General features: G+C 37.7%; 1 protein-coding gene across 1 annotated transcript in view; it reads left to right on the top strand.

Moving 5' to 3' along the window:
- The window catches only part of FAM117B (family with sequence similarity 117 member B), a 29,926-nt gene that overhangs the window by 1,339 nt on the left and 12,745 nt on the right, over positions 1-15,842 (top strand). The window contains exons 3-6 of the mRNA XM_014954149.1: positions 1-244; positions 7,931-8,082; positions 12,009-12,101; positions 12,596-12,709. Coding sequence (XP_014809635.1) covers positions 1-244; positions 7,931-8,082; positions 12,009-12,101; positions 12,596-12,709 — 603 coding nt within the window. The remainder of the gene's footprint in view (positions 245-7,930; positions 8,083-12,008; positions 12,102-12,595; positions 12,710-15,842) is intronic.

Genomic DNA, 15,842 nt, shown 5'->3' with positions numbered 1-15,842 from the left:
GTCTCCTCCTCGCGGGGCAGCCCCACGCGTGCCGGCGGGGCGCGGGGGAGCCCCCCTCGGCCCCACCATCTACCGCCGTCGCCGCCGCCGCTGGGCTGCGGGCCCTCACCTTGCTCTTCTCCGTTGCCTCCCCTGCCGGAGGGCAGCGCCACGGCGGCGGGCTGGGTCCGGCACCGGCGGCACTCGCCGGAGCAAGGCAGGAGCTCGCCGGAGAGAAAGAGCCCCAGCTCGCCCGTCTGCAAAGGTGAGCGCTCCTGTCAGGCTGCCGCGCGCCGGCGGCCCCACCGGCCGTTGCTGACCGGGGGGGTGGGGGTGCGCCCGCGCGGCCGTTACCTGAGGGGAACGGGGAAGCGCGCGGGCAGACCGTTACTGAGGGAGAGGGTGGGGGGGGCGGCCGGACTCGGCGTGGCCGGGTTTCAGGCGGCGGTTACGGGAGGGGAGGGCTGGGGTCGGCGGTGCCCTCTGCCCGGCGGTGTGCTGCCGGGGGGGGAGGTGGGGACACCGGGGCTGTGCCTGGACTTGCGCCCGTTCTGAGCCTTCCCCGGCTGGGCGCAGCGCTCGTGTGAGCCTCTACTGCGTGGAAGGGCTTGTTGCTTTTGTTGCTGCTCTGTTGCTTCCTGGCTATCGGAAGAGGAACGGAGAAAGCCGAGCGCGCCGTGTGGGGGATTGCAGCCACTCCTGTAGCACTTCTGCAAGGACTGCCAAAGGTTTCCAGATAAGAGGCAGTCAGTGGTGTAAGAGATGTACTTAAGAGACTGCGGTACAAGCTGGAGGGGAATTTGGTGTTTGGGGGCTGCTGTGATCTTCTTCCCTTTCGGCGCATCTCATACCAGATGGTATGCGCTTGTGATCCAAGCGGTGTCCGCAAGCTTGGGATCAGAAAAATAGCCAGCGCTGTAGGCATTGCACACAGATGCAGGAACAAAGTGTTCAGTATCTCTCTCGGTAGTTAACTTTCAAGTGTGAACCCTGCAGAAGGATGTGTGAGCTTGAGAGTGATGACACTCAGGCTTGTGCTACAACAAAGGTAGAAAATAGCGTGGGAATGGCGTACATTTTGTAGCAAACTGCTTTTTAATGTTTTTGTATAATTAAAACATACTTCCTGGGAAAAGCTGAAATTTAAGCAATATGTGGCATCTGGTTGAGGATAATAGAGACTTACATATGTAAGCCCTTCTTCTAGGGATAAAAGTTTATTCAAAAATGCATGAGTGAGGCTTTGTGTTAATGTTCTCAAATCTTGGAAAACTTGTAACTTTTGAGATACCAAAGCTTACTTCATGAAAAGTGTATGTGTTAATCTACACAATGGAGTTGAAGTGCATAATGGAGAAGCGTAGATATAGAAATCTAGGACCAACACAATTCCCTTTAACATTTTTACTTCTAATGTTGCTTCCCCTTTCTGAAATAACGACTATAACCAGACTACCGTGTTGGGTTTTTTCTTTATTTTCTATCCTAGCTCTTGAGGAATGATACTGCCAAATGGAACAGTTATAACCAATTGGTACAGCAATTAAACTAATGTCTGTGTGACTTAATTTTTTATTTTTTAAATTCAGACATACTCCTTCAAGATTATCATATCCCATCTTGTCTGCAGTGTAAGAAAGCACTGCCACAAAGATGTTTTGGTTCTGAATTAGATTTTCCGCTTTACACATAAAGTAGTGTGGTTTATTAAAATTTATATTCTGAGGCTTTGTATTGAGGAAAGTGTGTATTCGTCATTTGAGATCCTTGTTAATCAGTAATCTGAAAGATTTTATACACATTGCAAAATTGTATCTTCTTCCTGTGAACTTTATAGAAACTCTTGCCCGAGATGCAGTCTCCTGGCCCAGAGAATGAGGAACAGGATGGCTAGCCTTGGGATCCAGGTTCAAAAGCGGTTTGTAAAGGCATGCATCAGACCACTTAGGGTGGAAAAATTGCACTGTCTTCAGGTTATTGCATAGAAGCCTGTTGAAACCATTCTACTTTCTTGGATCCAAGAATTAGCTTATAGGAAGAAACAAGTAAATTGATTGCTCTACTGTGTTATGATGACTCCCCTAGCTTTTTACAAGATGTGTGAAAACAGAAGAGTACTGTCCATTTAATTGCTTGCACGTGTTTAAATTTCTGAACAGTACTTGTATTTGCCCAAAATACAAATGAAACCTGTTTAATATTGTTTCACATTTGTATTGTGTACTTGATAGAGTATAGTGCTCAATAGAGACTGAGTTAACTTCAATTTTTTCTTCATCTAGATGAGAAATCTTAGTGGTAATTGAGAACATGGAAGTGGAACTTTATTTTTGCTAATGGTGCTAATGGCCATGCAGGCCGCTTCAGGGTATCAGTCAGAATCTACTGCAGAATAACTTGTGTTTTCCTGTTTTCAGTTGATGATGGCTTTTGTTCATTCCTACAGCTGCAGCCATGGTTTTTTTTAGATTAAAATGAACCTTGAGGTTAGACAATTGATAGCTTCTTCTGAACTTCCACATGGGTTCTGTAAGTTGTATACTTTAGACTCAACTTCACGTTCTTCAGATTTTCTTCTCTGGGAAGCAGTTGGATAGTTTTGAACATAGTTTTCATCAACCTGTTTAACGCCTGAGAACTCCAATTTGTGGATTATGAATGTGACTTAATAGCTTCTTTTGGGTTTTTTGGTGGTGGTTTTATTTTCTTTTGGGTGTGGTTTTTTGGTTGTCATCTTTGGTTTGGGTTTTTTTCTGGTCTTCTGAACTGAATCACAACTAAATGTTGGAAATACTTAACTGAATTTTCTGTTGATGATGGGGTATTTACAAACGTAAGATTCCATGGCACAATTTCTAAATTTCCTTTCTTGCCATTTCCCTTCTAAATATGACCAAAAGCCTGTATCTTCCAACTACCTGTTTTTTATCTTTTAGTTTCCCTCCCTGCAGTTTCTAGCACTTGTTTCACAGTCTTCAGCTTCTGCTTGTGTGTTAATGTGCTCTGTCCTTCCCATCACTGGTGTGACTTCATTTCTACGCTATGAGATCTACTCTGCAATCTTGAGTTTAGGTTCAGTTTTCATATATGCCTCTTTACCTGTCTGCAAACCACCCCTGTTAGAACAAGTTGTTTTGACCTACTAGTAGACGGTTGGAAAATGAGATAAAGAAACATGTATGCTCTACCTCTATTGTTATTTTTATCTTGGTTTATCTACTGAGTAAAGATCAAATAGGATCTTGTTATTTGTGTTCTTATATAAAACACATCTTCTCAGAAGAGTTCAAATGTTCAACTCCAAAAATGTTATCATGCACCAGGCTCTGTAAACAAGAAGGTCAAGACTAGAGCCATAGCAGTTACTGACCCTTTCAGGTGCCTTGAAGTTGTGAGAGTTTTCTCTACTGGGTGCTGAACTTTCTGATATATTCCAGTTGACTGTATTAGACATGTAAACTCACTCTGAAAATTAAGGAGAAAAATTGCTTAGCTCTATCTAGAACTACACTGACTTTAATTGTTTAAAATAGTATATTGAAGAGTAATATTAAATCCTACTTGTGAGAAAGGAAATGATGAAAATTGTTATGACAGAAGATTGGAAAGTCTTGAAGATTTCAGATGTGAGCCCCTCCTTGGGATATGGATTTCCATTACTTCTCCCTTACACTCTTAAATTTCACTGTAAAATTTATTTATTTCAAGAATTTAGTGAGTGGCACAATAATAGCTGCAGACCTGTCAACTTTAATTACCAAGGTTTTGTAGTAGTTACAAAAGATATTACTGTAGTATAAGAGAGTACAAAAGGCTTTGTACACCACTGCGTGCCTGGTTTGCTTACCTAAGCTTTTTAGCAAATGGTGGATATAAAGAAAGTGAATTCATTTTTGCAGCATCATACTTTAGGTTTCTTCTGGCCAACACTTCAGGGGAGTTTATTTGGTTTGAAAGTGTTTTCATTTACTAGAATTAAGTAACTTGGGAACATCTTGGGCTTTCTCAGGTTTGGTTTTGTAAAAAAATGTTAATTCAGTCATTTTCCAACTGAGGTATCACTTGGATGACTAGACGCAAAACTGTGAGTAATTCTTTTATGTTTATGTGAAGAGAATAGCCAAGATAGCACAACTGTGTACAGAAGGCAGTATTACAGTTTCTTCTTAATACTGACTGAGCCTATTGAATACTTTCAGTGTAACATAAAAAGTAGGTGTAGCCCCTGAGATCAGTTGTGTTTATACAAGTTTCTGGGAAAAGACAGCTATGCATGCAAGAGGTCCCACGAATGTCCTTTCTGAGGAGAAGGCTGACCAAACCAAACCAGCTGTATGCCTAGATGCCAGAGAAGCTAGTTGGGTCTTATTCTTTCTCACTTTTTTCCTTTTTTTTTTTTTTTTTTAAATACTGTCCTGTATAAAAAGCTTCAATTAGGGACTCCATCAGAGAATTTTGTGAGGTTAATGGTGTCCTATACTTTTCCAGTGGCTCTTTCTGCTGCTTGCTAGTTTTGTTTTGTTTTCTTGTGGTGTCTGTTAGAAGATGTTTCTTTGGAGTTTTTATTTTCCTTTCTCAAAACTTTAATTTCAAATACATAGAAAAATATCAACAGGTCTCCAAGATCAATCTTCAAGTTACACTTCAGCAGTAATCATTATTTTGTAGTTCTAACAACAGTTCTGACCTTTCCCTGAAAAACTGAAAGATGAATTTTCTGAGTGTGTTGTCTCAGGACTTTCTTATGTGTAAGACCTTCTCTCTTTTTCCTTCTTTCCCTTTATATATAGCCATTTTCTCCTGTGAGGTATCCAATTCAAAGGTATATGTCTTCATACTATAACTTCCTTTTTTCAGTTGTAATTCTAGTTGTAGGACTGGTATTTCAAGACACCACCCCTCTGGACCCCCTCAAGTCAGTGCTGTCTTTCCTACCTGAAAGGTAGTTACTGCTAAGCATCTATATTTGTTCAGTTTCGCTCTCTGGTGAGATTGTTGGACTGCCTTAGCTTAAATCACCTTTGGAGGTGCCTGACTTCACAATTGCAATAGATGTGTGTGATGCCAGTTTACCTGTAGCAATACAGTCAGTCAATTGTGCTGCAATAACTTGTGAAGACATGATGACTTGCTCGTTATTTTCCCATGTTATGGACTTTGTTGATTTGTCTTATGTATGTTCTGTTTATGTTTTGTTCTGTTGTTTTGCTTTGCTAGAAGCCAGATTGTAGAAATACTTAGTTTCTAAATAGATTTAGAGTAGTGGTGGGTGGATAGGAGGGTTGATATTTATCACAAATATTGGTTTAAAGAGATAATCGGGCCTATTAAAACAGATCTAATATTTAAGAAGCGTCTATTTGATGAAACAGCTCCATTGTTTTTCATCAGCCACAGCTGTTGTAACTGTTATCTCTATGGAGGCAGATCTCTTGTTATGTAGGTCACATCAAGGAAAAATAGCAGCTGAACACTTGCTTCAAGTATCGTAGAGGGAAATGCAATGAAAACATTGTATATGTTCCCATTGAAATATTTTGAAACAGCGAGAGGAGTCATGTAGTAGACTTCAGCAATTTGTGTTGAGACATGTTGTGAAGGTGGAAAAGTAAGTAAAACCATATCCAAACATCCTTGCCCCATTTAAATCAAAGTAATTTTAAAACAGTATTCCTTGAAGGAATTTTTAAATGGGAGGAAAAGAGAGTACTTACAGGCTTTGTGCCTGGAGATGAGCGGCTTCCCTTGAACTTGAATAGTAAACAGACTCTTCAGGTTTCATTCTCTCTGTTCACCCAGAAAAATATTCTTTTTCACTTGTTTTGTGGGGGAGGGGAGAGGGTAATAGTTTCTGCTGCTTCAGTTTTGAAGCTCTCTGCTGCAGTGGCTTTGCAGATGCTGTGAGTGACTACATACACTTACTGATTTTTAGGGTTTTTTTCAAATCCTTTCTGTTTTCCTGTTGTAAAAATAGAGAAGCTTCTTGAAGAGAAAGAAGAATAACTCAGAAGAAAAATAAATAAGGAGAGTATGGCACCTATTTATGAGACAAATAACATGTTTGATGTAACTTTGGAAGCAAATGTAATTTTTAAGGAATGACACGTTGTGTTAGCATGCCACCATCTTCCTGTGGTACAGATGAAAGGAATAATTTTGAAATCTTCTGGTACAAACAGACCCTTCAGTGTGCTGTATAGTTGTAGTAGTAGCCAGAGAATTTCTTTGGTACAGGGGTCTTAATTTTAGAGCTACCATATACTTGAGCTTTGCTGCTGCTCACTGAGAGCAGATCTGCTGTGAGCTCAGTAGTAAGACTTTTATAATTGTTGTTACTAGTAAAAATAATAAACCAAATGAGGTTTCTGGAGTGCTTTATGTGAATGTTGCTGATTATAGTGCTAATAATTATTTACTTGTAGTTGAATTGAAATATTTTCCACTCTTCTAATGTGTATATTTCTAACACAAAATTTGCATAAGGATATTTAGTATAGAATGTTACTAGACTTGCATTTGAAAGACTGTTCTATGAGACTAAGATGTTGTCCACACCTCTGAAATCTCTAAAAGGTTTTATTAATATTTATGTATCTTTAGTAGATTAAAATATCTTAGAAATTGAATTCTGGACTTTTGATGACAATATTTTTAGTGTCTGACTGCTGATCAGAAAGTAATCAGGCACAACTTCTTTTGCCCATAAATGAATTTATGCATAATACAAATAGCTATGTTATTTGTACTTTTAGTGCAGAATTCATTTTAAGGTACAGTTAGGCAGGACACATGACTGACTTTTTTCTAGTGCCTTGTAAAGCTTCCATCTGATCTCTGTATCTTGTTTGCTGTGTTCTAGCCATATGGTTTAGGCCTTTGTATTTGTTATAGGTAAGATTAATACATGATTCTTTCAGGTATAATTCTGTGGGGAGTAGATGAATTGATAGTACGCTCAGAACACTGTGATCTCTGGATTTGCATTTTACATCTTAAATAGCTAGTAACAAATAATGTGTGAGCATATATATCTATCTAAACCCTGTGTCTTTCCTGCTTGTCAGTCTCTTTAGTTTAATAAACCTCAATTACTATTTTGAGGAACCTTTCTTCACACTGTTTACGCTTTTTAACTTGCAGTGTGGTCTTTTACTGCCACTTTATTATTGACAGATGGAATGGATGCAAATTTTTGGTTTTAACCATATTCTTCCTGTACGTGTTATATTTAACCTTTTTCAGCAAGGGTTCCTGTTAGAATCTAAATTGTTCTGAAAAGTGATATCAATCTAAACACTAAAAGTGAGGTTTTTCAGAAGGTGTAGTGTGAGGCAAATACGAATGTAGTTATCAAGTAGCATGTAAAGGGAGGAGATGTCTTGATTATCTTGTAAAATGTAGATCATTATCTTATCAAAGTTGACTTCTTGATCTAAGGGTTAGACATGACTCTTTATGAATCTGCCATATATTATATACTGTGTGGTTAATAAAACATATCAGTTTATAGTGTCCCTTGAATTAAAGTATGTGAAGGGTAAGGGGCTACTGGGATAAACTCTAAGCTCGGCATTAAAATGAAAAAGTTCAGCACAGATTTTCTTCATTAGCCTTTACATATGAGGAAACGTAGCTATTTTTATTTCTTCCAAGCCTTCATCATTTGAGAATCCAATGACTGTTGTACCTTTGAGGGAATAAATGGTGGTGTGTGAGTACCGATGCAACATTTGTGACATAAGGATATTTTTAAAGAAGCCATAAAAACACATTTCATTGCTTATTAAAGCTGAATAGGGCCTGCAAAAGCAAATTTATATTCCTTTATTTAAACTATCTTGCTATATACTCAGTAACATAGTAGTTCCGATTTGATATGATTTCTTGTAGGCAATTAAAATAATTAAGCTCTCTGTCTTGCTTTCTTTCTAATTAAGTGTTCTTATTCTAGCTGACAAATCAAGACCACCTTCATCAAGCCCTTCCAGTATTATTCGCCGGACTTCCTCATTGGATACACTTGCTGCTCCGTACCTTGCTGGACAGTGGCCTCGTGATAATCATGGACAAGCTGCTCCATGTATGAGAGACAAAGCCACACAGGTAGGACAGATTTTTGTCTTTGGCGTATTTAAATGTGAAGACAGGATTTAAATGCAAGAAGCTTTTCCCTTGAAAACATTCACTTTAGCTTTCTTGCTTGCATATTCCTATTCAATTTCAAATTGCAGGAGGTCCTATCTTCGCTATTACGTATGTGAGTTATTTGTATTCTTCTCTAAGAAAAAGCTGTGAACTGTAATATCTGTTAAGAGTTCCACTTCCTTCTTGCCTGAGAAAAACACTAGTGTATTGCACATCTGTTTGCTCATTGTTCTTGCAGTGTGCAGTACACTAGAATGCACTGGTGTTAAATACTATTTAGTTTAAATTTATACAAGAGAACTTGATGACTCCTTATGTATGTCTGTCTTGAAACAGAATTAAAAAAGCTTCTGTAGTGCCTGTATAAAAGTTATCATAGCCTTTTCTATGATAGGCTGTTCATCCTCTGATTGTAAAAAGCCTTTAATATTTACCTGGAATCTATGCACCAAGTATAGAATTACATACATTGAAGAGCTGCCACATTGAACCATGAATGATGTTCAAATTTAACTCAACTATAAAGTATTTTAGAAGTACCTGATTTGCCAATAGGCTTTAACAGCTTGACAAAATTTCACAAGCTTTTAATGGTTCAGTCCTATGCCATGTGTAAAGACAGAACCAACAAACAACTGAATGAAACTGGTGTTACAAGAGTTATATGCTTATCATGACAGGTGTGTTATCATTCACCTTAAAGGGAGCTGTTGTTACATGGACTCCTACTGTATGCAGAAGTGATTCAAGATGGATTTTTCTGTAAAATATCCCAATGTTTCATTTCCCCTTCTGTGGATGCAATCCGGTGGTGGATTTCTCTAACTTGTAGAGTGAAAGAAAGAGCCAACCATATCGGATTTTAAATCCCTATTCCTAGAGCATGGTTTCAACAACAAGTCTCTGGCATTTCCAAAGAACATAAGCAAAATGCAGTTGGAAGAGAAACTGACAGCATGTGGGACGTAGATGAGTTTGAGCCTGGTTTTGGTTTGGGAATAGTAGCAAACATATCTGCTTTCTGTGATAGTTTAACTTTCAGGTGTAAGGGGAAACATATTTGCAAAGATTAATAGGAAGACTGTAAAGGGCATTGGATATTTCTGCAGAATGAGTATATTTAGTGGTGATTAATGTTAGTATACTGCTGAGTGTGATCTGTTTGCACTTCTTAATTAACAATGTATCAGACCAGTAGAAAATTACAGACATATATCTCTAAGTCCAAAGCTTGTGCTGATATGACACTGATGAGACACTTTTGCTTTTTATCTTTCTAGTGTGCTTGAGAAGCAAAAATTTGAGTTTGGGGCAAGTTTAAAATGTGATTTACAATGGTTAGTTTCTCAGGATAGTATAGGCTCCCCATTTGTATTGTTTAGCGTTTCTGAAGATGTGGTGTTTGGATGAAGTTTCGCTTCTAAGATATTCTGGCTCCAGTGCATAATTTCAGATTTCACAAAGTCTGGTGTGAAATGGATGTGTTCAGATTTCAAAAGCTTAGTGAACAGGAATTGAATCTATTAAGATATAAAAGATGCTGAGTAAGCAGAGTATCTTGATTCTGCGGGTTTATGGCATGGAGAGTAAAGTCATTCAGGAAGCGGACTCAGAAGAGACAGCAATTAGTGTCACGCTTCGGCTTGCAGGCCTTTGTAGAGATGCCCATAGGTCATAGCTGAGAACTGTGTGAGAGATCCCCATTACGCAGAGACAGTCTGTGTGTCAGATTCTTGCTTCGACTGTAGTAGTAGTAGCAGTACTTAATGTAGAGAGATAGAAATCCCTCTTTGTCTATTGGTTATTGGGTCTATGTTTCTTGAAAGCAACTATAAAAAAAATATGGGGAATAAGTAAAAGGAAACTTGCTAAAATAGTATTACATTAATGTCTTGATATAGAGGTTTCCTGTAATTTAATGTCCTATACCTACTCTTGCTCTGAAAAAATTTCTGTTTGTTTTGAGGATGAGCATCAAAGCAACTTTTAATCCTTTAAAGTGAATCAGATATTAATTTATTAAATAAATCTTGAATCTTAAGTCAAATTCTTGAATATAAATTAAATGGAAAGACTGATTAGAGTGTTAATTAGATTCCTGGAGGCAAATGTAATGGTTGTGCTGAGTTGGGAAGTTAGAGTTAGTGGCTAAAACTCCCTGTTCCAGAAGCTAGAGGATAGGATAAGGTTCTAGATTGACATTTGAGAATTGACTAGACAGACTGGGACTCAGGAATGGGGGTTATAAATTACCCAATTTTATCATGAAAATAAGTGTGTGCTTCTTGCTATGAAATAGGGATTTCAAAGCAGCCCTACTAACTTAATTATTCGGATTTGTCCCTGTTAGTTTTTTATTTGGAATGATGAAAATGGAAAACTACTGATAGTGGAGGTTTCATTATACGTAACTTGAATCTGTAACTGAAGCTGATGGGAGTTACAATCTCTATGTTTGGAGTTACACCTCCATTTTCCCTGCAAAGTAGGGATTAATACCACAACATCGAAAGCCTTGTGAGTTTCTGTGCTCTGAGTAGAGAAGGGGTAGGTATGTAAGGTCAGTTTGTGGTTTGCAAGCTGGTAGTCTCAAATATAAGAGCAACTGTTGCATGCTGTAGATGTGAAGGCTTTGAAGTCAAAGTTCTTGTCTGCAGAAGAAAGTGAGATATCAATGACTCCTGAGGCTGAGTTAGCTAGATCACTGCCGTGTGCTAGGAATTGCACTGCAGCAACAGTGAATTTAAAGGAATTTGCTGATTCTTTCAGTGTATAAGCTGCTTCCAGAAATCCTTCCTCCTGGTTCATTAGATACTTTTTTTTTTTTTTTTTTTATCAATGACTCCTGAGGCTGAGTTAGCTAGATCACTGCCGTGTGCTAGGAATTGCACTGCAGCAACAGTGAATTTAAAGGAATTTGCTGATTCTTTCAGTGTATAAGCTGCTTCCAGAAATCCTTCCTCCTGGTTCATTAGATTTTTTTTTTTTTTTTTTTTTGTGTGTGTGGCTGCACGGAAATTCCTGATAGATGTTGTTATCCTTCTTCTTAGTGTTTACAATTCACTGCCTTTGAAGGCCATTCCGGACATGGTTAGGTGGGAATACAAGCTGTCTATAAAGCATGTGGTATTGTTGCAGGCTTGTCTGTGCATTTTGTTACCTTAATAAATGCAGGTGATCTTAATAATACTTCTAATTTCTCAGTATTTTTTCACCACAGTACGTTTGCGAGTTTCTTTATTAAATGTTAATGTCTTTCCTGTTTTAGTGAAACTAGCATAGTATTATCTGTGTTGCTTTCTGCTTGGCTTGAGACAGCTATGAATCTTGACGCCCTTTGAGGTGTTAATTAATTAATTCTCTGCTTTGCAATACTTCTGTATGCCTTGCCTTCCTTTTTCTTGTTCTTCTGAGCAAGAACATGATTGTGAAAATCTGCACCAGTACAGCTTCAAAATGTTTACACCAAGCTACCCTTGCTAATATGTCAGAAATACCAAGGTCAGCATCTGTGCAGGAAATAAAATACACCATCTCCCCCAATTTCACAACTGTCCTACTAGTTCTTCAGAGCTCTATAGCAGCTTGTGGTACATCTGGCTGTTAATGTGCCTTATGCTCAATAATTTGGAGAGGAAACTAGCACATTCCTCTGTTAGAGTAGGTCTTAAAGTTGGGGGTGGGTATTTCCTTTTTTTTTTTTTAATTACATAGTTTTACTCTACTTACTTGTTAAGACTACTAGTCAGTGACTGCTTTTCAGTCGCAGTTCTGAATCTAGCAAATCTTAACACTTTTCTCTCTTCTGATTAATCTCAAAATACTCTGTCAGAAAGTAGGAATTATCTTTTTTTTTAATTAATCCTGTAATCTTCTTGCTGCAGACAGAAAGTGCCTGGGCTGAAGAATATTTAGAAAAGAAGAGAAGCTCGCACAAACGTTCATCATCATGGGGCAGCAATGAACAACTCAAGGAGGTCAGAAATACTATTATTTGAGATACCTTTGGATTACTTTTTTTTGCTTGTGCACACTGTTACTGTGAGTTTTCAGGAAGGCATAAATATTGTACTGCTTTTGTGGGCTTGGGGAAAATAAGAAATAGCAGTTCATTTGGTATTGATTTCATATAACAATGCAGGACTATTAAATTTTTTTATCTGAGTGTGTGGAAAAGAAAGTGTCAGATGCCGGTGACGTTCCTCATCAAAGGAGGAAAACCAGCAGTGGCCAAACTGCTTTCAAATCTGCAAGTTGTTTCATTAAACCTCCAGAGGTATCTTCTGGGCTTCAGCTGACCTGGTAGCCAAGACATTAGGTTTGCAAGAACTAAAATCTAATTTAGTGCTGGCAATAATTATGAATGTTGTGGTAGTAAAGGATTTTAAATAAGTGATGGAACAAATTGGTGAAACTAAGTATGTACCTGAATATATCTGGTGAAATCTAATGTAATTTTTTCCTTTATTAGATCGCAAAATTGCGTCAACAATTGCAGAGAAGCAAACACAGCAGTAGGCATCATCGTGATAAAGAAAGACACTCTCCATTTCATGGTAACCATGCAGCCATTAACCACAGTCAGGTAAGGCTGTACTCTTTATGGACATGCTGGGTAGCTAATATTATTTTTAACTCCTTTGAAGGTTGTGATTTGTCTTAAAAGGAACTTAGAAATACCACATACTGTTAAATACGTTGTAGCTATAGGTGAATTCTATGAAATAGGTGTTTCCTTTGACTTCCTCAAGCAAATGGGGTCCTGAATCTTTTTGTTGCTTGGGTAGGCTGGCTTTGAACTCCCACTTTCAAAGAATTTCAGATAGCTAGATCCTTCCTTAAAGCAAGACTCTTAAAGTGCATTCTGCAGACTCTACAAAAGGATGACAGATAAGTTTAATCTAAAACCATCGATTATCTTTTTCATTACGTATTGCTGTAACAATTGGGAATTTGCATGTGGAATATGGCATGGAGCAGACTGGTGGTAAAATGATACATACTCAAAAAAAAATTGCATTTTCTGTCTTGACAGTAGCACTTGTCTAATCATATGATGAACTGATTTAAACAGCTTACCTGACAAAAGGCTATTCATTGGGATTTTTATGTTACTCTATTAAAAGTGTTTATACTCTGATGGCTTCATTCAGCCTTTGTAACATTTTATTTTTTCCCATCACTTATCATGCCTTGAGACTTTAAGTAGTAATGACTTAAAAAAATTGTGATGGTTAGGCCACCACATCTTCTGTGTGCAGTTGCAGTTTTATCTGAAGACTGTTAATGAGGTCAGGTTCACAGAGAGGTAATATTTTTAGCTCAATTGAGAGCAGGTGGAAAAAAATTCCAGGTTTCTAAACACACAGATCCTTTTTCAAGTCTGTTTTGCTTGAGTGACTTCAAGAAAATTATTAGGAAACTTTGGTAATTTTTTTCAGAAGCAAGCTTCCTCCCCCAGTATCTCATGGATATATATTTATGATAACACACTTTTTTTTTTAACTATTACAAAAAGAACAAGTCACAATTGCTTTGCATGTCAATGTAGTTGAAAGAAACTGTGAAACTATTGGTATTGTGAATTGAGAAAGTACTTCAGCTGTGAAGATTCTCTGTAAATCTAATCATATCCCAATTACTCCTGAAATGCTGTTAGCATTCTTCTAATAAATATTTTACTTTGATACCAGTTAATGAAAACTGTTTCCTTTCTGTTGTTCCATCCTTCCAGAAATAATTTATGCCAGGGAGGGAAACTCTTGTGACAGCATGTGTCCTGCTCTCCAGCTACTTACCTGTTCTGGTAAAGGATGAAATAAAAAATAGAAGGAAGAACCATATACACAGTCTTGAGGAGTCAGGTTCTTTCAGAGATAGAAGTTGGTGCATCTCTTACACTTCAGGACTGGAAATAAGAAAGTAGAACAGTGTTTTGAATTTCTCCTGCACTGTTCTTTTTAATTCCTTCTTTGTATAAAAATTGATAACATCTTTTGTCTCTGACCCTAATTCATCCCTGATGTAGTTAATTTAATTAGGAGTCATGAATTTTCAGGAGTGCCTCTCCTGAAAAATGCCTTGTGAATTCGGTTTGTTATTAGTTTGACTTCTGTGCTGCTGGAAGTACTGTATTTGGGATGTTTTTTAGAATTACATTTTTTGACATAATTTGGGAATTACTTCTTCAGACTCCTTAAATCTTGAAACAGAAACTGTTTCTCTTCTCGTAAACAGGCTGTCTAATATAAATTCCTACATTTTGATCTGCTTTACTGAAGTACAGGTGCAGTGTAGCATCTGCTACTGTTAGCGACTGCTGTAGCTGAAGTCAGAACAGTCCAAAAAGAGAAGACAGACAAATAAATGAACCAGACCCCTTCTAGGACTGTTTTTGAGAACGTGTATGAAAATTGGGGAGACACATTGGGGGGGGCGGAAATAAGTACATTGTAGGTCAAAATATTTGCATCAAGTATTATATCCAAATTTGAGGAACTTATTTGAAGATTTATTTTGTACTTGTGGAAAAGTAAAAAAAAAAAAAAAAACAACAAACAAACCAAAACCCAAAAAGTGTACTAAGAAACCTTTGTAGGCCTTTCAGTACAGTGGAGAATTGCATGCAGTCTAACAGGTTTGGCTTGGTATTCTACAAATCTGTAAGTTTCTGAATGCTGAACTATTGTTAGTGTAAGATATATAATTTTAGTGATTTTTAATTTTGAAAATGAATGATGATGCTACTACTCTGAAAAATACCCCTCCCCCAAATGATGTATATAATTTTTTTTTGCATCATAATTACTATATTATTATGCTCATGAAATTTTATTTCTTGTATGGAGGTCTTTTGCATTATGCCAAATTTTAGAGTACGTGAATAAAATATTGCACAACAGATAATTAGGTTTTGGTCTTGTGAAACAGACTATAAAATATAAACTGAGGCAAAGCAGCTTTTCCAGCATTGTGTTACAAAATAAACCATTGTTTTTCTTGGTAAATTTTGTGCCAGCTGTATTGAGCTACTTGTGAAGGGGTGAAGTTACAGAAGGCTTCAAAAAAGAGTAAGTGAAGTATTAGAGTAACGGCATTTAGAGGCTGATTTCTAAGTCAGAGTGAAAAAACTGTAGGCATCAAGGGCAAAGTTCCTAGGCTTTCTCATTCCTTTCTAGGGAGCTCAGTTCTTGCAGGATTTGTGTAAAGGGCTATGTGGAAACACTTGCAGTTAGTGATTAGAATATTTAGAAATTTTTTTTTATGTTCCAACTTGAAGGAAGCTTGCAGTTGTTGGCTGTAGAGAGTCATACAGAGATTTCTGAGCTCAAGGCATGGGTTCATGACAAGATTTAGAAAATGTGTTAGGAAATTTCTTTAGTAGTCCCTGCACAGAGGCCAGGTAAACTGTGTTTAACCTTTTGGAAATGACTTGCTCTTCTAGTTAAAACTAAAAGAAACAATTAAATGGATTTATTTCCTCTTTTATTCCCTACTAATAGACAGTTAAGCTTTTCCACAATTCTTGAGTTTTACCAAAATCTTGAAGTTGTTCTTACAACCTAAGCCTCCAGCTGTTTTTCTTCTGTGGTTTTTTTTTTGGTTTTTTTTTTTTTTTTGAAGAGAGAAATCTCTCAATCTCTACAGAGTAAGCCTGTTATCTATGCCTGGCCCTCTACTCAGTATCAGGAAGTAGTTGGTGAGGAACTTCATCAAGT

This window comes from Calidris pugnax, unplaced genomic scaffold (genome assembly GCF_001431845.1).
Source record: "Calidris pugnax isolate Ruff unplaced genomic scaffold, ASM143184v1 scaffold103, whole genome shotgun sequence".
In the NCBI taxonomy this organism is placed as follows: domain Eukaryota; kingdom Metazoa; phylum Chordata; class Aves; order Charadriiformes; family Scolopacidae; genus Calidris; species Calidris pugnax.
The sequence above is the reverse complement of the archived record's forward strand: the minus strand, read 5'-3'. Positions and strand labels throughout refer to the sequence as shown.